The 24,342-nt window shown below is 38.1% G+C and overlaps 1 protein-coding gene across 15 annotated transcripts in view; it reads left to right on the plus strand.

Moving 5' to 3' along the window:
• SOX5 (SRY-box transcription factor 5) overlaps positions 1-24,342 on the plus strand; it is a 1,175,689-nt gene that overhangs the window by 1,011,009 nt on the left and 140,338 nt on the right. For 13 of the 15 annotated variants that reach the window (XM_061417626.1, XM_061417628.1, XM_061417625.1 and 10 more), the window contains one exon: positions 4,436-4,559. In XM_061417626.1, coding sequence (XP_061273610.1) covers positions 4,436-4,559 — 124 coding nt within the window. The remainder of the gene's footprint in view (positions 1-4,435; positions 4,560-24,342) is intronic. The other 2 variants (XM_061417623.1, XM_061417636.1) reach the window with 1 other exon arrangement.

Below are 24,342 nucleotides of genomic sequence, written 5' to 3' on the forward strand. Positions count from 1 at the left end.
CCCAAATTTTAAGGTCTCTGAAGTTTGGATGCCTCTTCTAACCCTTGTATACATTCTATTTGAAGTTCCTTTCTTCTTATCTCTAAAGTGCTCATTAAATTTATAACCATCTTATAAATCATTTAACCAATGGTGTCTCAGAAAGACAATGTACTATATAAAATATAATGACTTATTTCCAATCAAGGAAATATGAAGGATACAGTGTAGCTGGTGATAACCCTTAACCAGTATGGCTGGTTTGTTGCTTGTTTCTTTCTTTGATTGTTATTCTGGTCTATGTCCTCTTCTTACACAGAACCAGCCCCCATGCTGTTTTTTCTTCAAATGTCTCCCATTATTCCAGGCCACTTTTTCCTGCTCAGCATGCAGTCTCTAATTTTAATCAATTGTTTTCCAGTGGTTTCTTAATAAGGTTTATCTTTTCCCCAGTATGTTCAAAAAATTTTTGGCTGTAGTTGTTATAACATCTACAACCTTCAGCTCTAACCTTAAAACATTGTCTTTTTGTTTTCTGGTTGTGTTGTTCACCTTATTTCACTCTGGTGGCAGTGATAGATAGGTTTTAAAATACTTTTTGCTAAAAGAAATGCTTTCCAGTTTGGAGTCGTTTCTGAAAACTGATTTCTCATTCTTTAGTGCTCCTTTCTCTTTCTGCCTGGCTGGCTGGCTGGCTGGCTCTTTCTCTCTCTCTCCCCAGCACCCATCCTCATCATGCCTTCTCTCTCTCTCTCTTTTTCCCTCTCTCTCTCAACATTCCCCACTCCCCACCAACACCACCACTCACCAACCAAAATCTCAGAAATATCTCAGAGGTTTAGTATGAAAGATGAAATGAAGGAGAAACTGAGGGTAGACTTTTGAAATGAGAATAAGAATTGTGTGTCCTAAGAATATCAGTGTGAGAAAGGGAAATCAAGTCTGGGAGATATTTCAGAGTTGCTGTTAAGGTTAGCAACTGAATGAATTTGTTTTGCATTTTTGATTTGTGTATGTGCTTGTTTTACATTCAACTGTTATCTGCACTGTAATATAAGCTCCATGGGCATAGGATCTTGGTTGTCTTGTTCAGTACAGTGTCTGTACTACCTAGCTCATTTTCTTATACATTGTATGTGTTCATAAAATAGTTATTTTCCAAACAACTGCATTAATGTGAGGGAAAAATAGTAAAGGAGAGCAAAATGTCAGAGGTGTGATTTTTAGCATGATTATACATTCTCATTCATATATTCACTGACAAACACTAACCAGTAACCATGTCCACCAGAGAAATCTGGTTGAAATATTTGGAAAACTATCTTAAATATTTCAGTAAATGACAACCTCTGCATTTAATAATAATGTGACATAGCTGCAGAAATTGCTGCATTAGTTTATATTTCTAGAAATTATTGTTCAATTCAAAGAAAATAGTGATTCCTTTGTATTAGATTATTGAATTATATGAATCCCACATTCTGAGAGTGACACATGAAAATTAAAGTGTGTTCAAAGATGGCAACCAAAACAGAGGTCATATGATTTGAAAGTGAAAGAGAAAGTCACTCAGTTGTGTCCGAATCTTTGCAACCCCATGGACTATACATACAGTTCAGTTCAGTCACTCAGTCGTGTCCAACTCTTTGCGACCCTATAGACTGCAGCACGCCAGGCCTCCCTGTCCATCACCAACTCCGAGAGTTTACTCAAACTCATGTCCATTGAGTCGGTGATGCCATCCAATCATCTCATCCTCTCTTGTCCCCTTCTCCTCCTGCCCTCAATCTTTCCCAGCATCACGGTCTTTTCCAGTAAGTCATTTCTTCGCATCAGGTGGCCAAAAGATTGGAGTTTCAGCTTCAACATCAGTCCTTCCAATGAACATTCAGGGCTGTTTTCCTTTAGGATTTGTTGGATCTCCTTGCAGTCCAAGGGACTCTCAAGAGTCTTCTCCAACACCACAGTTCAAAAGCATCAATTCTTCAGCACTCAGCTTTCTTTACAGTCCAACTCTCACATCCATACATGACTACTGGAAAAACCATAGCCTTGACTAGACGGACCTTTGTTGGCAAAGTAATGTCTCTGCTTTTTAACATGCTGTCTAGGTTGGTTGTAACTTTTCTTCCAAGGAGTAAGTGTCTTTTTATTTCATGGCTGCAGGTACTATCTGCAGTGATTTTGGAGCCCAAGAAAATAAAGTCGGCCACTGTTTCCACTGTTTCCCATCTATTTGCCATGAAGTGATAGGACCAGATGCCATGATTTTAGTTTTCTGAATGTTGAGCTTTAAGCCAACTTTTTCACTCTCAAATTTTACTTTCATCAAGAGGCTTTTTAGTTCCTCTTCACTTTCTGCCATAAGGGCGGTGTCATCTGCATATCTGAGGTTATTGATATTTCTCCCAGCAATCTTGATTCCAGCTTGTGTTTCTTCCAGCCCAATGTTTCTCATGATGTACTCTGCATATAAGTTAAATAAGCATGGTGACAATATACAGCCTTAACGTTCTCCTTTTCCTATTTGGAACCAGTCTGTTGTTCCATGTCCAGTTCTAACTGTTGCTTCCTGACCTGCATACAGATTTCTCAAGAGGCAGGTTAGGTGGTCTCGTATTCCCATCTCTTTCAGAATTTTCCACAGTTTATTGTGATCCACACAGTCAAAGGCTTTGGCATAGTCACTAAAGCAGAAATAGTTGTTTTTCTGGAACCCTCTTGCTTTTTTGATGATCCAGCAGATGTTGGCAATTTGATCTCTGTTTCCTCTGCCTTTTCTAAAACCAGCTTGAACATCTGGAAGTTCACGGTTGATGTATTGCTGTAGCCTGGCTTGGAGAATTTTGAGCATTACTTTGCTAGCGTATGAGATGAGTGCAATTGTGTGGTAGTTTGAGCATTCTTTGGCATTGCCTTTCTTAGGGATTGGAATGAAAACTGACCTTTTCCAGTCCTGTGGCCACAGCCGAGTTTTCCAAATTTACGGTGGCATATTGAGTCCATCACTTTCACAGCATCATCTTTTAGGATTTGAAATAGCTCAACTGGAATTCCATCACCTCCACTAGCTTTGTTCATAGTGATGCTTTCTAAGGCCTTCTTGACTTCACATTCCAGGATGTCTTGCTCTAGGTGAGTGATCACACCATTGTGATTATCTGGGTCATGAAGATCTTTTTGTACAGCTCTTCTGTGTATTCTTGCCACTTCCTCTTAATATCTTCTGCTTCTATTAGATCCATATCATTTCTGTCCTTTATTGAGCCCGACTCCAGGCCAGAATACTTGAGTGGGTAGCTATTCCCTTCTCCAGGGGATCTTCCCAATCCAGGAATCAAACCCTGGTCTCCCTCATTACAGGTGGATTCTTTACCAGCTGAGCCACCAGGGAAGCCCAAGAGTACTGGAATGGGAAGCCTATACTATCTCCAGCAGATCTTCCTGACCCAGGAATCGAACCAGGGTCTCCTGCATTGCAGGTGGATTCTTTACCAGCTGAGCCACCAGGGAAGCCATATGGTTTGAGGAATGGTTCAGTTGCCTGAAAGAAGATAGATGACAAAAAAGTCTAGGACAGAGAAGGATCCAAGGAACCAGATCACAGACATAGTTTTGACCCGTCCCCATCCCATTCCATGGCCATGGCAAATCAGTTCTCTTTTGGCCCCAGTTGCCTCTTCTATTAGAGACTTCCCAAGAGGCGCAGTGGCAAAGAGGCCTCCTGCCAATGCTAGAGGTGCAAGAGACACAAATTGGATCCCTGGGTTAGAAAGATGCCTTGGAGAAGGGAATGGCAACCCATTCCAGTATTCCATGTACAGAAGAGCCTGGTGGACTACAGTCCACGGACTTGCAAATAGTCAGACGCAGCGGAGCGTACATGTGCGCGTTAAGGTTCACACACACACACCACTTCTGTAAAGAATAGAGAAAGTCTTAATACTCTCTAAGCTTTCTTCCAGATCTTTTATTCAAACATTAAAAAACTCAAAATTACGCATGAACATGAGAATTACCTTCAAGTAGTGAAGAACCTATAAAATGGTACAGTTTAGTTAATTTTGTTTTAGAAGATAGAATTAGTCCAACAGATGGGATTTATAAAAGGAGATTTTAGTTCAACCTAACTGGTACTTTTAAAATCATTATATTAATGCAATAGGAAAAGACTTGTAGTGTGAAGCATCAATAGATACTTCACCACTGTCAAGGATATATGTAGGGAAATTATTCATCAGGTTAGAAAGTGAACTTGATATCACCTTCCAGGTATAGTATTTAGTATTCTGAATCTGCTGTCTAAAGCAGTCCCAAGGCAGTCTCACGTCCAGTGTTCTAGCAAACTTGTATATTGAACTGAATATTTTTTTTTCCCTTTTATCATAAAATAAGGAGGGTTGGGAAGCATGGAATGTCAAGACTTCTTCTCTTTGATTCGCTCTAATACGTTCAGCAGGTTCAAGGTCAACTGCCGCCATTAATGATTCCCGTATTCCCTCCCGATCAACGGACACTGGCTGCAGCTGCCCAGCAAGGATTCCTCCTTCCTCCAGGCTTCAGCTATAAGGCTGGATGTAGTAAGTACCGTTGATTTTTCATTTGGGAGTGGGTGGAGGGCATGTCTTTAGGCAATTTAATATTCCTGCCACACCAAGAAATGAGATCAGCCGTATAGCATTTTTATTTTAAAGGGGAAATACACGGAAAATGAAGAAAAGGGTTTATGTTGATATTTAAGTGCCTAAAGTATTTCTGTGTTTCTGAAGCCAATATTTGTTTTTTATAATTTGGTTTCATAACTTTTATTTCCAGTGTATTCCTAAAATATGAGTATGATTTCCAGGTTGAATTTATTTTTACACAGGTAAAATAGGAATATCCCCGGCTTCCCTAGTAGCTCAGATGGTAAAGAATCCACCTGCAGTGTGGAAGACCTATATATGATCCCTGGGTAGGGAAGATCCCCTGTAAAAGGGAATGGCAACCCACTCCAGTATTCTTGCCTGGAAAATTCCATGGCAGAGGAGCCTGGCAGGCTTCAGTCCATGGGGTCACAAAGAGAAGACAGGAATATGCAGTTTAATAGGTTTCCATTGTGGAGAAGGCAGTGGCAACCCACTACAGTACTCTTGCCTGGAAAATCCCATGGACAGAGGAGCCTGGTAGGCTGCAGTCTACAGGGTTGCTAAGAGTCCAGCACGACTGAGCGACTTCACTTTCACTTTTCACTTTCATGCATTGGAGAAGGAAATGGCAACCCACTCCAGTGTTCTTGCCTGGAGAATCCCAGGGACAGAGGAGCCTGGTAGGAGGCCGTCTATGGGGTCACACAGAGTCGGACAGGACTGAAGCGACTTAGCAGCAGCAGCATCAGCAGGTTTCCATTGTGGTTTAAAATAAACCCAAGTTTCCTAACGTGAATTAGCTGGCCTTCTATTATCCATCTCCTCCCTATATTTACAGCCTAGTTTCTCACTGGTATTCTTTTAGCTCTTAGACCAAACCATACTCTCTTAACCTGTGAATTGAATTGTCTGGGTTCACTCTCCTTGGTGTCGTGAACCTCTTCCAACTCAGACCAGGGAAGGCTGGCCTGAACTAGTTAGATCCCTTTCTCCAGGTTCCTTTGGACCCTGTATATTTTCTTCCACTTCAATTGTACACTGAGGGCCAGTGCACCTTCCGTTTCATTTATTGTTATAGCTAAAGTTTTAGTACAATATTCAACTATTTGTTGAATGAATTAATGAGCATTCATTACAAACCAAAAAAAAAGGCATTTTTATACTGATAGTGTATATTGAGATGACTGTTTATATTGCTTATTAACTTCAGTCGCCTATGTTTATGACCATTTTTTTTAACCAAAATCAAAATTCTACACTGTTTTGGAAACAATCTAATACTTTATTTTCCAAAATTCAGATACTCAAAATGCAAACTATAATCTGTAGATAAAAATAGTAACAAATTCCAAAGAGAGTCTAGGCTGCTAAGCTAAGTATCTTCCAGAACATCATTATCATGCTCAAAAAATAGAGAAAGCAAGTATATTGAAGTATTTTCATAGATCAAAGTAGAATACCATTGAAAACAATTAGCAAAATATTATCACTTTATATGTTTATGTAGAATATTTTGGAAGTTCCAGTAGATTTTGTTTCATTTATATGTTAATAAATTGTCCCATTAACATCCTGCTATGCTTCAACACTTACTGCATTTCAGAAATTTGTTGAATATTACTAGAAATCAGATATACTTCCTGCTAAATGATGTCTTGAAATTTCATATTTAACATTCATTTCTAGTTTTCACACCTTCCTTTGTACAGTATTGAAGAAGTGGGATGTAATTCTTTAAATATATAGAGCCATAAATATGAGTAGATGCACCTATGGAGTCTAGGTAAAAACGAACTGAACTGAGGAGTTTCAGAATTCAGAATTGTAAGGCACTTTGTTCTTTACAGTTTTTAACATGGCTTTTGAATATCTTTCTCTTTGGTTTCCTATGTTTTAAGATGGTGTTTTCACTCTGGATCTTTAATTTATTCATTTAATATGTTTGTCACATAATTATGTCTTTGTAGACTGATTCATCCAGAAACACCAGCTTCCTTTTTTTTAACTAAGGACTACATTTATATTCTAAATGTTTAAATTCTAAAAATCACTTAAATTTTAAGAAGAAAATTTTAAATTCTATCACTACATTAATTTCTGAATTTTAATTGTAAAATATTTTTTGCTTCCATGTACCTAAGGAATTACTGTTCACATTAAATGCATGTTGCCAATGTGTTTTTTTTGTAGCTTTGGTTACTAAAGTTAAAGAAAAAATGCTTTTAAAAATCAGATTGCCTCAGATTGCACCTGCAGTACATACATATAGACCAGTTCTGTTTTCCAAAAAGAAATGTTTTAAGCAACTGTAAAAATAAGTCCCATTTTCAGATACTTGAAGAGAAAACCTCATTGAGTGTGAACAATAGTATAACTATGGACCTGGAAAAGGTCAGGAACACCTCTCCCTCACTCCCATTTGATGAGTTGGCATAGTGAACTTGTTCAGTGTTCGTGTAATGTGGCATGGAGAAATACATCCCTTCCTAAAGTTATTGGTATATCAACCATTTGATATTTATACCTTCAGTGCTTAAAGTTATAAATGATACCACATCTTTAGTATGTTTGGAAATAAAATAGGATAAAATCTCTACAGCTGCTGGCACGCTTGAAACTACAGTCATGCCAAACTCTGAATCTAAGATGAAGCCAGTAGCAAAATAAAGTGCCACCCTTGTTGACACGCTCATGCTCTGAGTCAGTTTGAGTTGAGGAGCTAGGTGGAAGCGATAAATAGTCCAGACTATTTCCTCCATAATCATGTATCAGGAGAGGAATTGAGATAGGGAAAGAAGCAAATCTCTCCATCATCCCTCTTCAGTGGGACTTCCTATTTTATCCCCCACCCTCAAATTTTCTGTCATTTGTGACATGTCTGGCTCTCATTTGTTTTCAGTAATAGTACATAGTTTTTAATGACAGTGACACTGACTAAATCCATCTTGATTTTAGTCCCAAGCAAATATGAAAGATAAACTATTTTTAATATACTCAAATGCTTTTCATCAATCCATTCAAGAAGGTACTGATGATACATTTTTCTATTTAAACTTGATGTGTCTTGATAAATACAATTAAATAAATAAAATTTGAAACTACCCAAGAAAGTTAAAATAATATCAATGGGGAAAAAATAAAATTACAAGTTGGGTAACCTAACCATCATACATTGAGTTAGTATCTCCTATTTTCCAAAAAGAAGTTTTTCATTGAAAATAAAGGTATTTTGCCTATAATGAATATAATTGTAGAAATATGGTGTGGAATGGACACCTACAGAATATCGTTACTAGGATTTCTCTCAACTACTAGAAAGCATATCATTAAACAATATACAAATAAATAGCACAGCCAGAGACTTCAGAGCAAAGTGGGTAGATAGAAAAGAAGTTTTATTGAATGTTGTAGTCTACTCTTATCTATGAATATGTAGATCAGTTTGCAAATGTTGATATATCACCAGAATTTTAGTTGTTTTGGCATTTGCTCTTAGTAAAAATCAATCATGAACCCACACTTCTCCATGTATCTCTATCTAGTTATTGTTTTTCTTACTTATGTCTTAAAATGTAAAAATACTTCCAGACTTCTAAGGTAAAATAATGGTATATTATTAAATTGAGCACTTTTAATATATGCAATAACTGGAAAACAGTTGTGTAAAAACACTGCTTTAATCAATCAACTCAATTCAGAGACTATTTCATTCAGGAAAAAATAAATGATCTTTATTTTTAAATAATAAGTTCTATGAAAATTGTCAATTCAGTTGTTATATGTAAACACACCCCAGATTTTATATTGTATAATCTAAGATCCCAATTTTAAATGATTTTGTGGATATTAGCTCATTTTCAGTAGAAAGCAATCATTAAAGCCCTTGGAAATAAATTTGAAAAACTAAATAATGAAGGTTCAAATTCTGAATTATAAAATAAATGTAAGCTACAAATGAGTTGGTTCAAGTACACTTTGGATGGTTGAAGACTCCACGGACACAGTCCATTTGCTTCTGCTGGAAAGACTGAGTGGAATTCTGAGCTCTCAACCAAAGACTTGAACCTGTGAACTGCAAAGCTTGTATCCAGTAGATATTTTTGAAATAAAATGTGCATACCTTTTGTACCTGTAGAACTATTTTATGTTGGCAGGAAGACTTTTGTCCTGGCTCACCATAGAAAAAAATCTATGAAAATTTAAAATTATTTTGAATATGTCTATTGGTTTTAGCTCAACACTTTAGACTTGAGAAAGACATTTGAGATAAGGTGGTTGAAGGCCATAAGTTTGGTCAATACCAATTTCTCTGACCCCAACTTTCAGTTCTCTTTTTGTTACACACAGCTTCCTCATACCCTGTCTCGCACTCAGGTTAAGCACTGTTCCTTCAGAGCATATATTTGAAAGGCAGAAATAAAAGGAAGAAGTTCTTCTCTTCTTACTAATGACTGTAGTCCTCTGCCTCTCTCCTTTCTATTTCAGTGTAAAACTTCTAGCCATGTAAATCTACTAGATGCTTTAGAAATTTTGGACAGGAAGATATTTTATGTGGAAATTTTCAAAAATCTACAGGAAGGCAAAATCCAATAGAATAGCAACTCACACACACACGTGTGTGTGTGTGTGTGTGTGTGTATACACACACATATATTAGGAAATAAACAGTTGTAAATAGGTTGGCTTGATAGTTTTGGCCCAAAGTGTCAAAACGAATGTGTCACATAGCCACGGATATTGTATCTTCCCCATAGATGGGCTGTAGTGCCCAAACTGTATGCTAAAGTACCACGGTGCTGTAGCTAATTCACAGGGCACAGAGGATGTTTTAAAATTTCAAGGAAAATACAGAGGCATCTCTAAAACACTACATAAAAGGCATGAGTTGTTTGGAACTTGTTACTTAATAAAATGGAGCAGTTGGACATTTCTTTTGTCCTTAGGGTACCATGAAAGAATTATTGAGCCATGGATGGTGCCTGAATCTAAGACATTTAGGAACTTATAGCCTGTTATACGTAGGAGCCTGGTAGGCTGCAGTCCATGGGGTCGCTAAGAGTAGGACACGACTGAGCGACTTCACTTTCACTTTTCACTTTCATGCATTGGAGAAGGAAATGGCAACCCACTCCAGTGTTCTTGCCTGGAGAATCCCAGGGACGGGGCAGCCTGGTGGGCTGCCGTCTATGGGGTCACACAGAGTCGGACACGACTGACATGACTTAGCAGCAGCAGAAGCAGCCTGTTACATATTCATTTTAAACATTATAACTTTTTAACTTGATAGTTATTGTTATTGACCTATCACATTACAACCACAGAATAGAATGTTGTAACAAAATTTACCTTGCACTTACAGGGATACCTGTAATATTATACAGATAAGCAATTGATTCGCCACATCATGCTACTTGATTGGCCTTGTGCAAGTTATTGAGCTTCAATTTCCTGACCTACAAAATGGATTAATAACACCTATTTTACCAAATTGTTATGGAGATTGAATAGGATTATATATGCAAGACTGCCTCCCATTGTGTCTATCTCAAGTTACTTAAAAATGCTAAATACTGAGCATACCAGCAAAAACTGTCCCCCCCCCACCAAAATAATATTATAAACCCACACCCAGCAGTTAATGACATTTCATGATCTACCTATATAGGATCAAATTCATTCTGCCACACCTGAATGATGTTTTCTCCGACTAGGAAAGTATTATTGTTTAGAGAAAAAATATTATAGTGCTGATAGAAACATTCATCTCATAGGATACAATCTTAACCCTAACTGTTTTAATTATAATCACCAAGTTTTAAACTTTTTATCATTTTCCACTCACCTATTAGAGGTCATGTTGGAAGAAATCATGTGATTTTTTAAAAATGTATTTAGTCATTGTTTTGGTTGTTTGAAACTGGAAATATATTCACATATTCATTCTGCATTTTAACACATTGATTAATTTTTCAGAAACGTGCTAAATAAAATAGCCATATAAAGTTACTGATTGAAATATTTAATTGCCTTCTGAGATTAGCTTAAATAAATGGAAGTCGATGAGCCAAGCTTAATAAACTTAAAATATGCTGTATTTACTCTTCATCAGTTTTCTGAACAGTATTTCCGCTTCCAATAAAAAAGGAAACTCTCAGTTAATTAGTTCCTCATATTCCACGATAAAATTAATGTTTAGGAGTTAAATACCATAAACTTCCTCAGGCACATTTGCTGATGTGTTCCTGTTTTTAGTTAATGTCACATGTTTCATTGTTTAATGGGGGTATCATGTGGGTTTCATTATATCTCTCTGGTGCAGAGGGTCCATGTGTCTGGCATTTTAGGAGACTGCATGCTAATTTCTGATTTAACTGTGTCAACTGTATCAGCTGACATATAGGTCATTGACAATCAGTGCTGAAACAATCACCAAATCACAAGCTAAAAACCATTGACATGGTATGCTTTTATTGAACTGACAAAATAGGAAACATGTGTTGTCAGGATCACATACTGTAGATTCTTTGTACATAAGTGGAGAGAAGATGTAATCATATCTTCAGGCTTCTGTGTGTGTTAGAATTATTGTGACCAGCTCTTCTTCTTCCCTCGCCTCCCCTCCCCAAATCTTAGGAATCAATGACACTGGGCAAACATAACTCAGTTTCAGATCAGATCAGATCAGATCAGTTGCTCAGTTGTGTCCGACTCTTTGCGACCCCATGAATCGCAGCACGCCAGGCCTCCCTGTCCATCAACAACTCCCGGAGTTCACCGAGACTCACGTCCATCGAGTCAGTGATGCCATCCAGCCATCTATCCTCTGTCGTCCCCTTCTCCTCCTGCCCCCAATCCCTCCCAGCATCAGAGTCTTTTCCAATGAGTCAACTCTTCGCATGAGGTGGCCAAAGTACTGGAGTTTCAGCTTTAGCATCATTCCTTTCAAAGAAATCCCAGGGCTGATCTCCTTCAGAATGGACTGGTTGGATCTCCTTGCAGTCCAAGGGACTCTCAAGAGTTTAAAGCTTTGTAAATATTTATTTTTGTAAAGAAGAGTTTTGTAACTAAAGAGTCAATCAGTTAAGTTCTCATGTTAGATTGGTGGCATTAAAATATGAAATGATTAAAAAGTAAAGAGAACTGAGTACAGAAATTATGTGGTGACAGCCCCCTTCCAGTTCCCATGGATTAGATGTTTCTAGGTCAGTAAAATAGTTGTTTTCCTTTTTGCCAAATAATGGAGTTTACAATATTCATCACTGAGAAAAGATATATATATATATATCTTTACTGTGACAGTGTCATAACTTAGTATAGAAATGATAGCTTATTTTGTGCCTTATTGTTTACATACAGAGAGACATATTAATGTTAAGCAGTATATCTCTGTGAAGTAGTAACTGTGCTATATTAATAACCAGTATTTGGTCCAGTATCCCCACCGCCCCCCACCACATACAGTGCTGCTGCTACTGCTAAGTCGCTTCAGTCGTGTCCGACTCTGTGCGACCCCATAGACGGCAGCCCACCAGGCTCCCCTGTCCCTGGGATTCTCCAGGCAAGAACACTGGAGTGGGTTGCCATTTCCTTCTCCAATGCATGACAGTGAAAAGTGAAAGGGAAGTCGCTCAGTCGTGTCCAACTCTTAGCGACCCCATGGACTACAGCCTACCAGGCTCCTCCATCCATGGGATTTTCCAGGCAAGAGTACTGGAGTGGGGTGCCATTGCCTTCTCCAACCACACACACTACCACCACCAAAACACACACATACAAGCAAACAAACAAAAAAAACACAATAGCCCTTTCTTTGATAAATTCTTCAGATTTCATTAGACTAAAACTATAATCTTTTAATCCATCTTGTTTGCTTTTTAACAGTTAAGAACATTAAGAATGCCTTCAGTTAAAATATGAACTGATTCAGCTCAGTGTTTTCTTTTTGACGTGATTCTCATTCCTGATACCAGAGTTCAGATTGGCTAGTGACACTGTGTTTCAGCCAAAAGGCCTCAAAATGTATTACCTTATGAATTTGTATCCTAGTCCTCAGAATTCCAGGTTTGTATTATAGTTGCCACAGCAAACATGGAATCTCATCTTAGTAGTAAGCTCACACTAAGGTCATCAAACTATATAAGCCCAGTATAAGTGTAAGCCCAGAGGAGTAATATATTATTTTATTTGAATAGATGTAACTGTTAACAGTACTGGACAACTCTGTTGCCCAGTAAATGTGCTCTTTCACTATAGAAAGCTCCACTAGAAGGCAAACTTTAATCATAATGTTCATGGGAAAATATAGAAGCAAAAAAAGTATTTAATAAAACAGGGTAAAATAGTATCTTGTTTGTAAGTCTAAGATAGAGATCTGTGTTTTCCATGAGAACTGAAGCAGTCATGCTCCTGGAACATCATGAGAATCAGATCCTGTATTAGGTTTAACTATACTATAACAAGGAGAAGGCAATGGCACCCCACTCCAGTACTCTTGCCTGGAAAATCCCGTGGACGGAGGAGCCTGGAAGGCTGCAGTCTGTGGGGTCGCTAAGAGTCGGACATGACTGAGCGACTTCACTTTCACTTTTCACTTTCATGCATTGGAAACGGAAATGGCAACCCACTCCAGTGTTCTTGCCTGGAGAATCCCAGGGACAGAGGAGCCTGGTAGGAGGCCGTCTATGGGGTCGCACAGAGTCAGACACGACTGAAGCGACTTAGCAGCAGCAGCAGCAGCAGTATACTATAACAAGCAGAGACAATACTAGCTTAAATGTGGAAAAATAATATTTTTTACTCATGTAACAATTCAGGCATTGTTGATGTGGTAGCTCCGTGCTATCAGGTCCTTCCTTGTTCTCTTCTTTATTGAATGGCTTTCCACAAACTGTGGTTCCCATCTCATGGCCTTAGGTAACTTCTCCAGCTTCTGTGACCCAACTCCAGCCAGTGCAAAGGGCGGAAACTGGGAGACCTACACATTTTAAACAGTACTATTTCACTAATAATTTATTTTTTGCTTTAGTTTCATAGAACATATTTAAACTTTTCTTGATCCTATTTATATAGTCACCTCATAACAACCCTTCACATTTTTTCAAATATATTAAAGATAGCATTTGCTGTCTGTACAAATATCAATATTAAACAGAAGCTAAAAGTTATTTGCCTGTGCAAATATAACAAAAAAAAAATCTTTGTTCCATACAGTAACTAAAAGTTATCTTCCTACACTCATACCTTCCTGTCTATAACCCCAATCTGCAGAGGTGATCACTGTTAAGTTTGGTACCTATTTTTCCAGAACTATATACACATATACTATATACACATATATATATTATATACACATATACTATATACACATATATATTATATAATATATATATATTATATACTCATGCATAAATATGTATTTATTTATATGCAGGAGTGAGGATATCCGTGTATTATAATATATGCTATGTAATATATATATGTATATATACACCTCATATGTGATATGTACTGTATAATATATGGGAAGATAAATGTTTCTGCTATATTCTACTTATAAATATAACAGAAAATCATGGCCATCTTTCTTCCATACTTTCAGACTTAAATTATTCTGCATCTTGTTTCATTAAACTGAATACACTATATTTTATGTTCCCAAGCAATTAACATTTAAGTTTGTCTACAGTACTTCACAGTAGATGAATGCTACTGTGATTTTTGTGTGCACATATTTGCCCCAAATGTATTAATAATAATAGTTCCATGACTAGAATATGGTGTTTTTCTTCGATATATTTTTTTTTCCTTTTGAACATTTTTCACCTGAGAGATTATCTCTAAATTCTAATGCTCTCTGAGTGGGTTAATGGACGGTTTAAAACTTTAAAATATGAATGATCTGAGTTAAGCTATGAATAAGCATCAGTGAGACTTCTAATCTGAAATTGTTAATTGTCTCAATTAAATAAATTCTGTCAGAAGAAAAATTATGCAGGTTGTCAAAAAGACGTTGGTGGTCCCAATCCCATTTCATATTATTGAGTGCCCTTGGGCAAGTCATTTTCCTCTTTGTACCTTAGCTTGTCTTCTTCAAGGTAACTCCAGTGATGTCTGCCCTACTCATTTCATAAGGAGACTGTAAACGTTAGATAGGACAAATCTATGCATTTCTAAACAAGTTAAATTATTCTATAATGTATCACTATTTTCTTCTTTGGAATAAAAGATATGACAAACCTAGTTCAGTTCAGTTCAGTCACTCAGTTCAGTTCAGTCACTCAGTCGTGTCCGACTCTCTGCGACCCCATGAATCACAGCACTCCAGGCCTCCCTGTCCATCACCAACTCCCGGAGTTCACCCAGACTCACATCCATCGAGTCAGTGATGCCATCCAGCCATCTCATCCTCTGGTGTCCCCTTCTCCTCCTGCCCACAATCCCTCCCAGCATCAGAGTCTTTTCCAATGAGTCAACTCGTCGCATGAGGTGGCCAAAGTAATGCTCAAAATTCTCCAAGCCAGTCTTCAGCAATATGTGAACCGTGAACTTCCTGATGTTCAAGCTGGTTTTAGAAAAGGCAAAGGAACCAGAGATCAAATTGCCAACGTCCGCTGGATCATGGAAAAAGCAAGAGAGTTCCAGAAAAACATCTATTTCTGCTTTATTGACTAGCCAAAGCCTTTGACTGTGTGGATCACAATAAACTGTGGAAAATTCTGAAAGAGATGGGAATACCAGACCACCTGATCTTCCTCTTGAGAAATTTGTGTGCAGGTCAAGAAGCAATAGTTAGAACTGGACATGGAACAACAGACTGGATCCAAATAGAAAAGGAGAACGTCAAGGCTGTATATTGTCACCCTGCTTATTTAACTTATATGCAGAGTACATCATGAGAAGTGCTGGACTGGAAGAAACACAAGCTGGAATCAAGATTGCTGGGAGAAATATCAATAACCTCAGATATGCAGATGACACCACCCTTATGGCAGAAAGTGAAGAGGAACTCAAAAGCCTCTTGATGAAAGTGAAAGTGGAGAGTGAAAAAGTTGGCTTAAAGCTCAACATTCAGAAAACGAAGATCATGGCACCTGGTCCCATCACTTCATGGGAAATAGATGGGGAAACAGTGGAAATGGTGGCTGAATTTATTTTTCTGGGCTCCAAGATCACTGCAGATGGTGACTGCAGCCATGAAATTAAAAGATGCTTACTCCTTGGAAGGAAAGTTATGACCAACCTAGATAGCATATTCAAAAGCAGACACATGACTTTGCCAACAAAGGTTCATCTAGTCAAGGCTATTGTTTTTCCTCTGGTCATGTATGGATGTGAGAGTTGGACTGTGAAGAAAGCTGAGAGCCGAGGAATTGATGCTTTTGAACTGTGGTGTTGGAGAAGACTCTTGAGAGTCCCTTGGACTGCAAGGAGATCCAACCAGTCCATTCTGAAGGAGATCAGCCCTGGGATTTCTTTGGAAGGAATGATGCTAAAGCTGAAACTCCAGTACTCAGTCGTGTCCAAGTCTTTGTGACCCCATGAACTGCAGCACGCCAGGCCTCCCTGTCCATCACCAACTCTTGGAGTTCACCCAAACCCATGTCCATTGGATCAGTGATGGCATCCAACCATCTCATCCTCTTGTCATCCCCTTCTCCTCCTGCCCTCAATCTTCCCCAGCATCACAGTCTTTTCAAATGAGTCAGCTCTTTGCATCAGGTGGCCAGAGTATTGAAATGTCAGCTTCAACATCAATCCTTCCGATGAATACCCAGGACTGATCTACTTTAGGATAGACTGGTTGGATCTCCTTGCAATCCAAGAGACTTTGAAGAGTCTTCTTCAACACCGCAGTTCAAAAGCATCAATTCTTGTGTGCTCAGCTTTCTTTATAATCCAACTCTCACATTCATACATGACTACTGGAAAAACCATAGCCTTGACTAGATGGACCTTTGTTGACAAAGTAACGTCTCTGCTTTAAATATGCTGTCTAGGTTGGTCATAACTTTCCTTCCAAGAACTAAGTGTCTTTTAATTTCATGGCTGTAGTCACCATCTGCAGTGATTTGGGAACCCAAGAGTATAAAGTCAGCCACTATTTCCACTGTTTCCCCATCTATTTGCCATGAAGTAATGGGACCAGATGCCATGATCTTCGTCTTCTGAATGTTGAGCTTTAAGCCAAGTTTTTCACTGTCCTCTTTCACTTTCATCAAGAGGCTCTTTAGTTCTTCTTCACTTTCTGCCATAAGGGTGTGTCATCTGCATATCTGAGGTTATCGATATTTGTCCCGGCAATCTTGATTCCAGCTTGTGCTTCATCCAGCCCAGCATTTCTCATGATGTACTCTGCATATAAGTGAAATAAGCAGGGTGACGATATACAGCCTTGACGTACTCCTTTACCTATTTGGAACCAGTCTGTTGTTCCATGGATGTTAGAATTGGACCATAATAAGACTGAGCATCGAAGAATTGATGCTTTTGAACTGTGGTGTTGGAGAAGACTCTTGAGAGTCCCTTAGACTGCAAGGAGATCCAACCAGTCCATCCTAAAGGAGATCAGGCCTGAATATTCATTGGAAGGACTGATGCTGAAGGTGAAGCGCCAATACTTTGGTCACCTAATGCAAAGAACTGACTCACTGGAAAAGACCCTGATGCTGGAAAAGATGGAGGAGAATGAGATGACAGAGGATGAGATGGTTGGATGGCATCATTGACTCAATGGACATGAGTTTGAGCAAGCTCTGGGAGTTGGTGATGGACAGGGAAGCCTGATGTTGTGCAGTCCATGGGTTCACAAAGTCGGACATGACTGAGTGACTGAACAACAAGAGCACAACAACAAATATCATTATTAATTATTAAATGTACCAACCCATTTTCAAAATTCAGAATTTGATATGATGAAAAGGATTTCAGGAATTTACCTACTATAGGTCACTCTACTTACATTATTGTTTTTTATTTTTTAGGGGAAGGGAAAATTTCATAACATTTCTAAATTTCCAGAGGTCTAAAATTTACCATTCTTGGTGAATTCTGTAGGCCAGGAGTTATCACAAGTATCTATTCCATAGTCTTATTATTAGAGTGATTTAGGAAGCTTTCTGTTCTTAACCTGTAGACTCTGGATACACTGCACAAGGAAGGATGTCTATCATCAAGAGTGTCAAAAAATTGAGTGCTTTTTTAAAAATGAAATATTTGCTAAACCATCATATTAAACGTGGAAAATAAAAGAGAAATAGCATTTGAATTGGTCTTTATAGGTATGTATATAACTTATTTTTATTGTTGCCTGCTGCATGCAGGCTTTCTCTAGTTGCAGAGAGTGGAAGCTCCTCTTGGTTGCAGTGTGCAGGTTTCTGATTGCAGTGCTTCTCTTGCTTTGGAGCACAGGCTTTAGGCTCAAGGGCTTCAGTAGTTGCGGCGCACAGTCTTAGTTGCTCTGAAGTATGTGGGATCCTCCTGGATCAGGGATCAAACCCATGCCCCCTGCATTGGTAGGCAAATTCTTAACCACTGGACCACCAGAGAAGTACCTTGAATTGGTCTTAAGTGGCTTGTATGAATGCCTCTCTTCCAAATCCCTACTTTTCTAATGCTTTCATCATTTTGGATGCTTTTCTCTCTGCCATTCATTTCTTCAAAATACACAGAGGCAAAATGTAGACAGCACTGTCAAATAGATGCACATATAGAAGCAGTTCCTTAATTAATGATTCTCTTTGTACAGCTTAAAATGAGTTGCTGTGTAATACTTAAATGATGCCTTGGTTGGAATGGTGGAATACAGAAGGAAAAGGATACTTGTTTGGTTCATTGTCACCTTTGCAGGGATCCTCAGATTTCTTAGATAACTAATCCAGGAATTTTCGTTGGTACTAGAATTCATTAGATTTATGGGGAATAAGGTGAGGAAAAGATACAATAATTTTTATATGCAGAAATGTCTTCCCATTTTAAAACATGTTTCTTGAAGAGTTTATAAATTAATCTGTTACTAAACTAGCCAACTAGGTTAACTATTAAATTAATTGGGGTGAAGTTTTCTTTCACAATGCTACATTAAGAAGACAAAACAAAAGTTTATTTTTAAAAAGTCTCTTACTGAAAGAAATTTAGCTTATGACAAAGCAGTTAAGAACTAATGCTCACCTAAATATATCTTCTTTTTAAATAGTCAAGCAAGATAATTTATTAATTCTACTTTCTCAAATACAATTTATATGGAATATTTATATCCTTAACTTATTTTATGAGTTACTACAAAATATTAGCATTTTTCATAAAAGATTTCAAATATTGAAGTCATATTATCCTATTCCAGCAAGTCTAGAAGGCTTTACAGGCTTTGTGCATTTAGAAGCCCTTTCGCCTTTATTGTGCCATCGTGCTCAGTCATAGCCAACTCTTGGCAACCCCATGGACTGCAGCCCACCAGGCTCCCCTGTCTATGGAATTTTCCAGGCAAGAATACCAGAGTGAGTAGCCATTTCCTCCCCCAGGGGGTCTTCTCAACACAGGGATCAAACCTGCATCTCCTTCAGCTCCTGTGATGGCAAGCAGATTCTTTACCACTGAGCCAATGGGAAGTGAAGTGATTGGAAACAGTCACTATGATGAAGGATATTGTTTTTATCATCTGTTTTCATATAAAACATCTTTTTAAAAAGTTGTGCTACATATACACAATGGAATATTACTCAGCCATAAAAAGGAATGCATTTGAGTCAGTTCTAATGAGGTGGATGAACCCAGAACCTATTACACAGAGTGAAATTAAGTCATAAAGAGAAAGATAAATATCATATTCTAATGCATATATATGGAATCTAGAAAAATGGTACTGAAGAATTTATTTAAAGGTCAGCAGTAGGAAATAGACATAGAGAATAGACTTAGGAACATGGGGAAGGGGGAGGAGAGGGTGAGATGTGTGGGGAGAGTAACTTACATTACCATATGTAATGTAATGTAATGTAATGGAAACTTACATTACCATATGTAAAACAGATAGCCAACAGGAATTTGCTGTGTGGCTCAGGAAACTTAAACAGGGGCTCTGTATCAACCTAGGTGGGTGGGATGGGGAGGGAGATGGGAGGCAGTTTCAAAAGGGAGGGGATATATGTATACCTATGGCTGATTCATGTTCAGGTTTGACAGAAAACAGCAAAATTCTATAAAACAATTATCCTGCAATAAAAAATAAATTAATTTAAAAAAAGCAAAACATCTTTTCTAGTAGATACCTTGACCATATTCAGGTACTTCAATGGTATCATAATAGTGGGTTCTTATTCATGAACAGAAATCATTTTAAGATTTAGGAAATTTATATTATTGACTTTTAATATCCAAGGGGATATGAAAATATACAAAAGAGATAAAATTATGGAATATTAGAAAAGAATGGTTTGATGTGTGAAAATATATTACAAAAGATTATTTGACTACCTCCTTTGAGTTCTTATTTCTTCATATCCTAAAACTCTAGGCCTCTTTTTCCACCTTCATTTTGTATCCTTCCTTGGTATCATTGGCCGCAGATCTAAAAAACCAATATTGCTTGTGCTAAACCCTGTACAAAAAACTAATTTGTTCCTTATTTGTATAATTATTTGCTTACAAGCTATTTCTTCTGTTAAGCCTTAAGCTTTTGAGGAAGAGTTGTCATCTGTGTTTGAAATTTGTTAGTTTCTTAATTAAATAAAATATTGCTTCATATATTCAGTCCATAAACATTTTATAGCCTTAAATGGTCAAGGCACTATGCTAGAAACTGTGAATGTAAAGATTAAGTAGACATAATTCTGCCTTAGGATGCTAACAGTCTGGTTGGGGAGAGTGAGATATAAACAGATGTGATATAATAGAGCTATACATAGAATTTTAACAAAAGTGAGTGGAAAGGGAATGAATTCAAATCTAAGCTTGGTAGAAGGTGTCAGGGAAGGCTTCTTGGGGTGGGGAGTCCCTAAAGGTTGTGCCTAAAGTCAAATCCTGTAGGGCAATTAAGCAAATGAAGTTGTTGGAGTGAAAGGATACAGAAACAACATTCCTGATAGGAAAAAAAAAAAAACCTCAGCCTTGATAAAGGCTGGAAAACGCAAGATGAATTAGAGTATACATGGACCTTTAAGCAGTTTGGTGTTGAGAATGAGCTTTAAGGTAAGAAATGACAAGTGAATTGTTTGAGGACATAAGAGGAGACCAATTCAAGGAAGTATTTATAGACTTCTATGTTGGCTGAATGGAGAAGGAAATGGCAACCCACTCCAGTGTTCTTGCCTGGAGAATCCCAGGGACAGGGAAGCCTGGTGGGCTGCCGTCTATGGGGTCGCACAGAGTCGGACACGACTGAAGCGACTTAGCAGCAGCAGCAGCAGCAGCATGTTGGCTGAAAGTGTTAGTCACTCAGTCGTGTCCGACTCTTTGCCACCCCATGGACTGTAGCCCGCCAGTCTCCTTTGTCCATGGAATTCTCCAGGCAAGAATACTGGAGTGGGTAGCTATTCCCTTCTCCAGGGGATCTTCCTGACCCAAGGATCGAACACAGGTCTCCTGCATTGCAGGCAGATTCTTTACCGTCTGAGCCACCAGGGAAGCCCCAGGCAACTAAGGCACTTCTTTCGAGCCAGAATCAAACCAGCAACCTAGGGATGTCCACATTCATGAAGTCTATAGGCCTCCACTCTACCAGTTGAGCCATCAAAGGGTCCACTATGCTGCAGGAACTGGAAAACCATTTCAGGGCTAAAAATCAGGATTGAGGTCATACTGGCATTTAACCATCAATCCATTCATTTATTGATTTCATCCGTGTCAAGATATACTTTTCTTGTTTACTTTTGAACTTTTAGTCCTTAACACATAGTATGTACCTAGTAAATATTTATTACCATTTAAGTACAACTAATGAATACTTATTGTGTACCTGTAATTAGTGCCTCTGGAAGCTGAGTAGAGAATTCATTTCTTTAGCAGAATACTGAAGCCTGGGAACCTGGTTGGTAGGTTTTCCAGCAGTAAGAAATGAAAACCTAGGAATTAAAAAAACAAAGTTTGTAACTGATCAGCCATGAAGGATTAAAGGAAGGGAAAGATCAAGGATACTTCATATGTACAGCATAGGTAACTGGGTGTCACCAAAATTAATAGAAATACTGGGAGTAGAAGTGAGTCCAGCAAGAAGGGTGATTAATTAAATTTACTGTGAAGGTTGAACTTCCTATGGGACAGATTGTGGGGGTCAAAGGAGTTGTCCAAAACAGTATGAGGAATATAGCCTAGAGTCATTGACTTAAAATAGTTTGTGTAAGGTCCTTGGACCAAGAGATTGGATAAGATCATTCAGATAAGGGAAATCAAATGAGGAAAGCCAAGCACCAAGGATTAGACCCAAGGAATATCAATATTTAAGGAAGAAGTGAAGGGAGGTAGAACAGCCTATTGCAGAAATAATAAAGTCGGTGTGAACAGGTTATGAGGAAAACCAGAAAAGCACATTATAAGAAAAGTTGGAGAGTGTAGTATAGTTTGAGAAGGAGGGAGTCATTAACAGTATCAGCTGTTACACAGCAGTGTTCATTCCAATTTGGCAAATCAAAGGTCATTATTTCCAGGAAAGTTTATGAATTGAGAATTAAATTGTAGTAGAAGGATTTAAGATTATCAATGAAAACAAGTTTCCAGCAAGTTAGATGAGAAGAAAGAAAGTAAATAAATTACTCCTTACTAAGGGATTTTGGAGTCTAGATAATTGGTTGTTTTTTAGAATAGAAGTTAACTGTGTGTATGCTTAGGGACATGGTATGAATAGATTCTTACCTTGGCATTTGAGGTGCTTCACAGACTCTAACCAACCTTCTGAATATTTCTTAGTACTGTATGTCATAGGTTCAACTGCAGGCTAGTTCATAAAGACATTTTATTCATTCATTTCTCTGATCCTTATTTTTAGGCTCAACCATTGATTCATTCAGCAAATATTTATCTCATATCTACTGTGCACTAAGCACTGCAGTTTTAGACTTCTCTCAAGGCGATGGCACCCCACTCCAGTACTCTTGCCTGGAAAATCCCATGGATGGAGGAGCCTGGTGGGCTGCAGTCCATGGGGTCACTAAGAGTCAGACACAACTGAGCGACTTCACTTTCACCTTTCACTTTCATGCATTGGAGAAGGAAATGGCAACCCACTCCAGTGTTCTTGCCTGGAGGATTCTAGGGATGGTGGAGCCTGGCGGGCTGCCGTCTATGGGGTCGGACAGAGTCAGACACGACTGAAGCGACTTAGCAGCAGCAGCAGCAGCATGTTCTCTAGTTATTTTTTATTCAAAGCCCAACTCAATCAAGACCAGCCCCTCCTCTGATTCTTCCTTCGGTTATTTCAGCTCAAATAAATCCCTCTTTTCTTTGGTAGTTGCTGCCTTTCTTATTCATATAATTTTAATCTTGTGGCTTTGATTCACTTCACTTTCCATATTAATGGCTTATTTTGTAATTGAAAGGGTCATGAAGGCAAGGAGAACTGGATCTTTTATTACTTTGTAACCTGTATGCAATTTCTGACACATGCTAACTCAATGAACATTAAATGAATATATCTATTTTGAAAATTTAAATATATATTTGTATTATCCTCTATAAATGTGATACTTTTCTTACCACAATAGTACTATAGTACTTACTGTCTATGAGAGCCTGAACATTTATTTTTAATTTGTAGAATGAGAACAATAATCTACCTTACTGAATTGTTCCGAAGATTAAATGAGATTTTATTCACAGATCAGTAAATATATTCATTCATATATGGAGGGATTTATATGTGTATATTTATATGTATATATATGTAAAATATTTTAATGCTGCCAAAAGTCAACAAATATTAGTTGCCCACATTTCAAATCAGTGGGAGCATAATGAATAATTCATAATTGATGTTGGAACAACTGATGTTGAAACACTTTGAGTAAAAAAAGGATTTTTTTCCCTAAACCACATCTGACAATAATGTATAAGCCCAAGTGCAAGATTTTTCTGCCCCCTCCCCGTATCTCTTTTCTCCCATCAAACTGGCCATCAAATGTGTCTCCCCCATCCTATATGTTCCTTCCTCTCTTTCTCTTATGATTAGTTTAGGCCATTATCATTTCCAACTTGATTTACTGCAGTACTTTTTAACATGTCTATTTGTCTCCAGCCTCTCCCTCTTCCAATCGATTCTATCCCTTGCCACAAAATTGATCTATCTAAAACACAAATCAGACTGTGTCACTTTCCTGCTTAAAACCTTTCAGCAACTTAAGGTTGCCTTCAAAGTAAAACATAAGACTCTGCAAGATGTATTCTACCTGCTTCTTTAGCTGCAGAGCTTAACATTCCCTTTCTGCATCAGACACACTGAGACTATTAAAATACCCCTGGAAGTATAGGGGCTACACGGATAATGGTCGTTGTTAACACGGGGCTATGGATAGCATGGGGCTCCTTCCAAGCAGAAGGAAAGCACACGTTCATCTGTTGGCCCAGGAAATGAGAGAAAGCAACTTCCTTTGAAAATTCTATCTCTAGTGTCCTTTTAGATTGAGGGCAAGAGGTGAAGGGGGAGACAGAGGATGAGATGGTTTCATGGCGTCACTGACTCAAAGCACGTTATTGTTGTTCAGTTGCTGAGTCATGTCCAACTCTTTGCGACCCCATGGACTGCATGCAGCAC

The sequence above is a fragment of the Bos javanicus genome, chromosome 5, assembly GCF_032452875.1.
Source record: "Bos javanicus breed banteng chromosome 5, ARS-OSU_banteng_1.0, whole genome shotgun sequence".
NCBI lineage: Eukaryota > Metazoa > Chordata > Mammalia > Artiodactyla > Bovidae > Bos > Bos javanicus.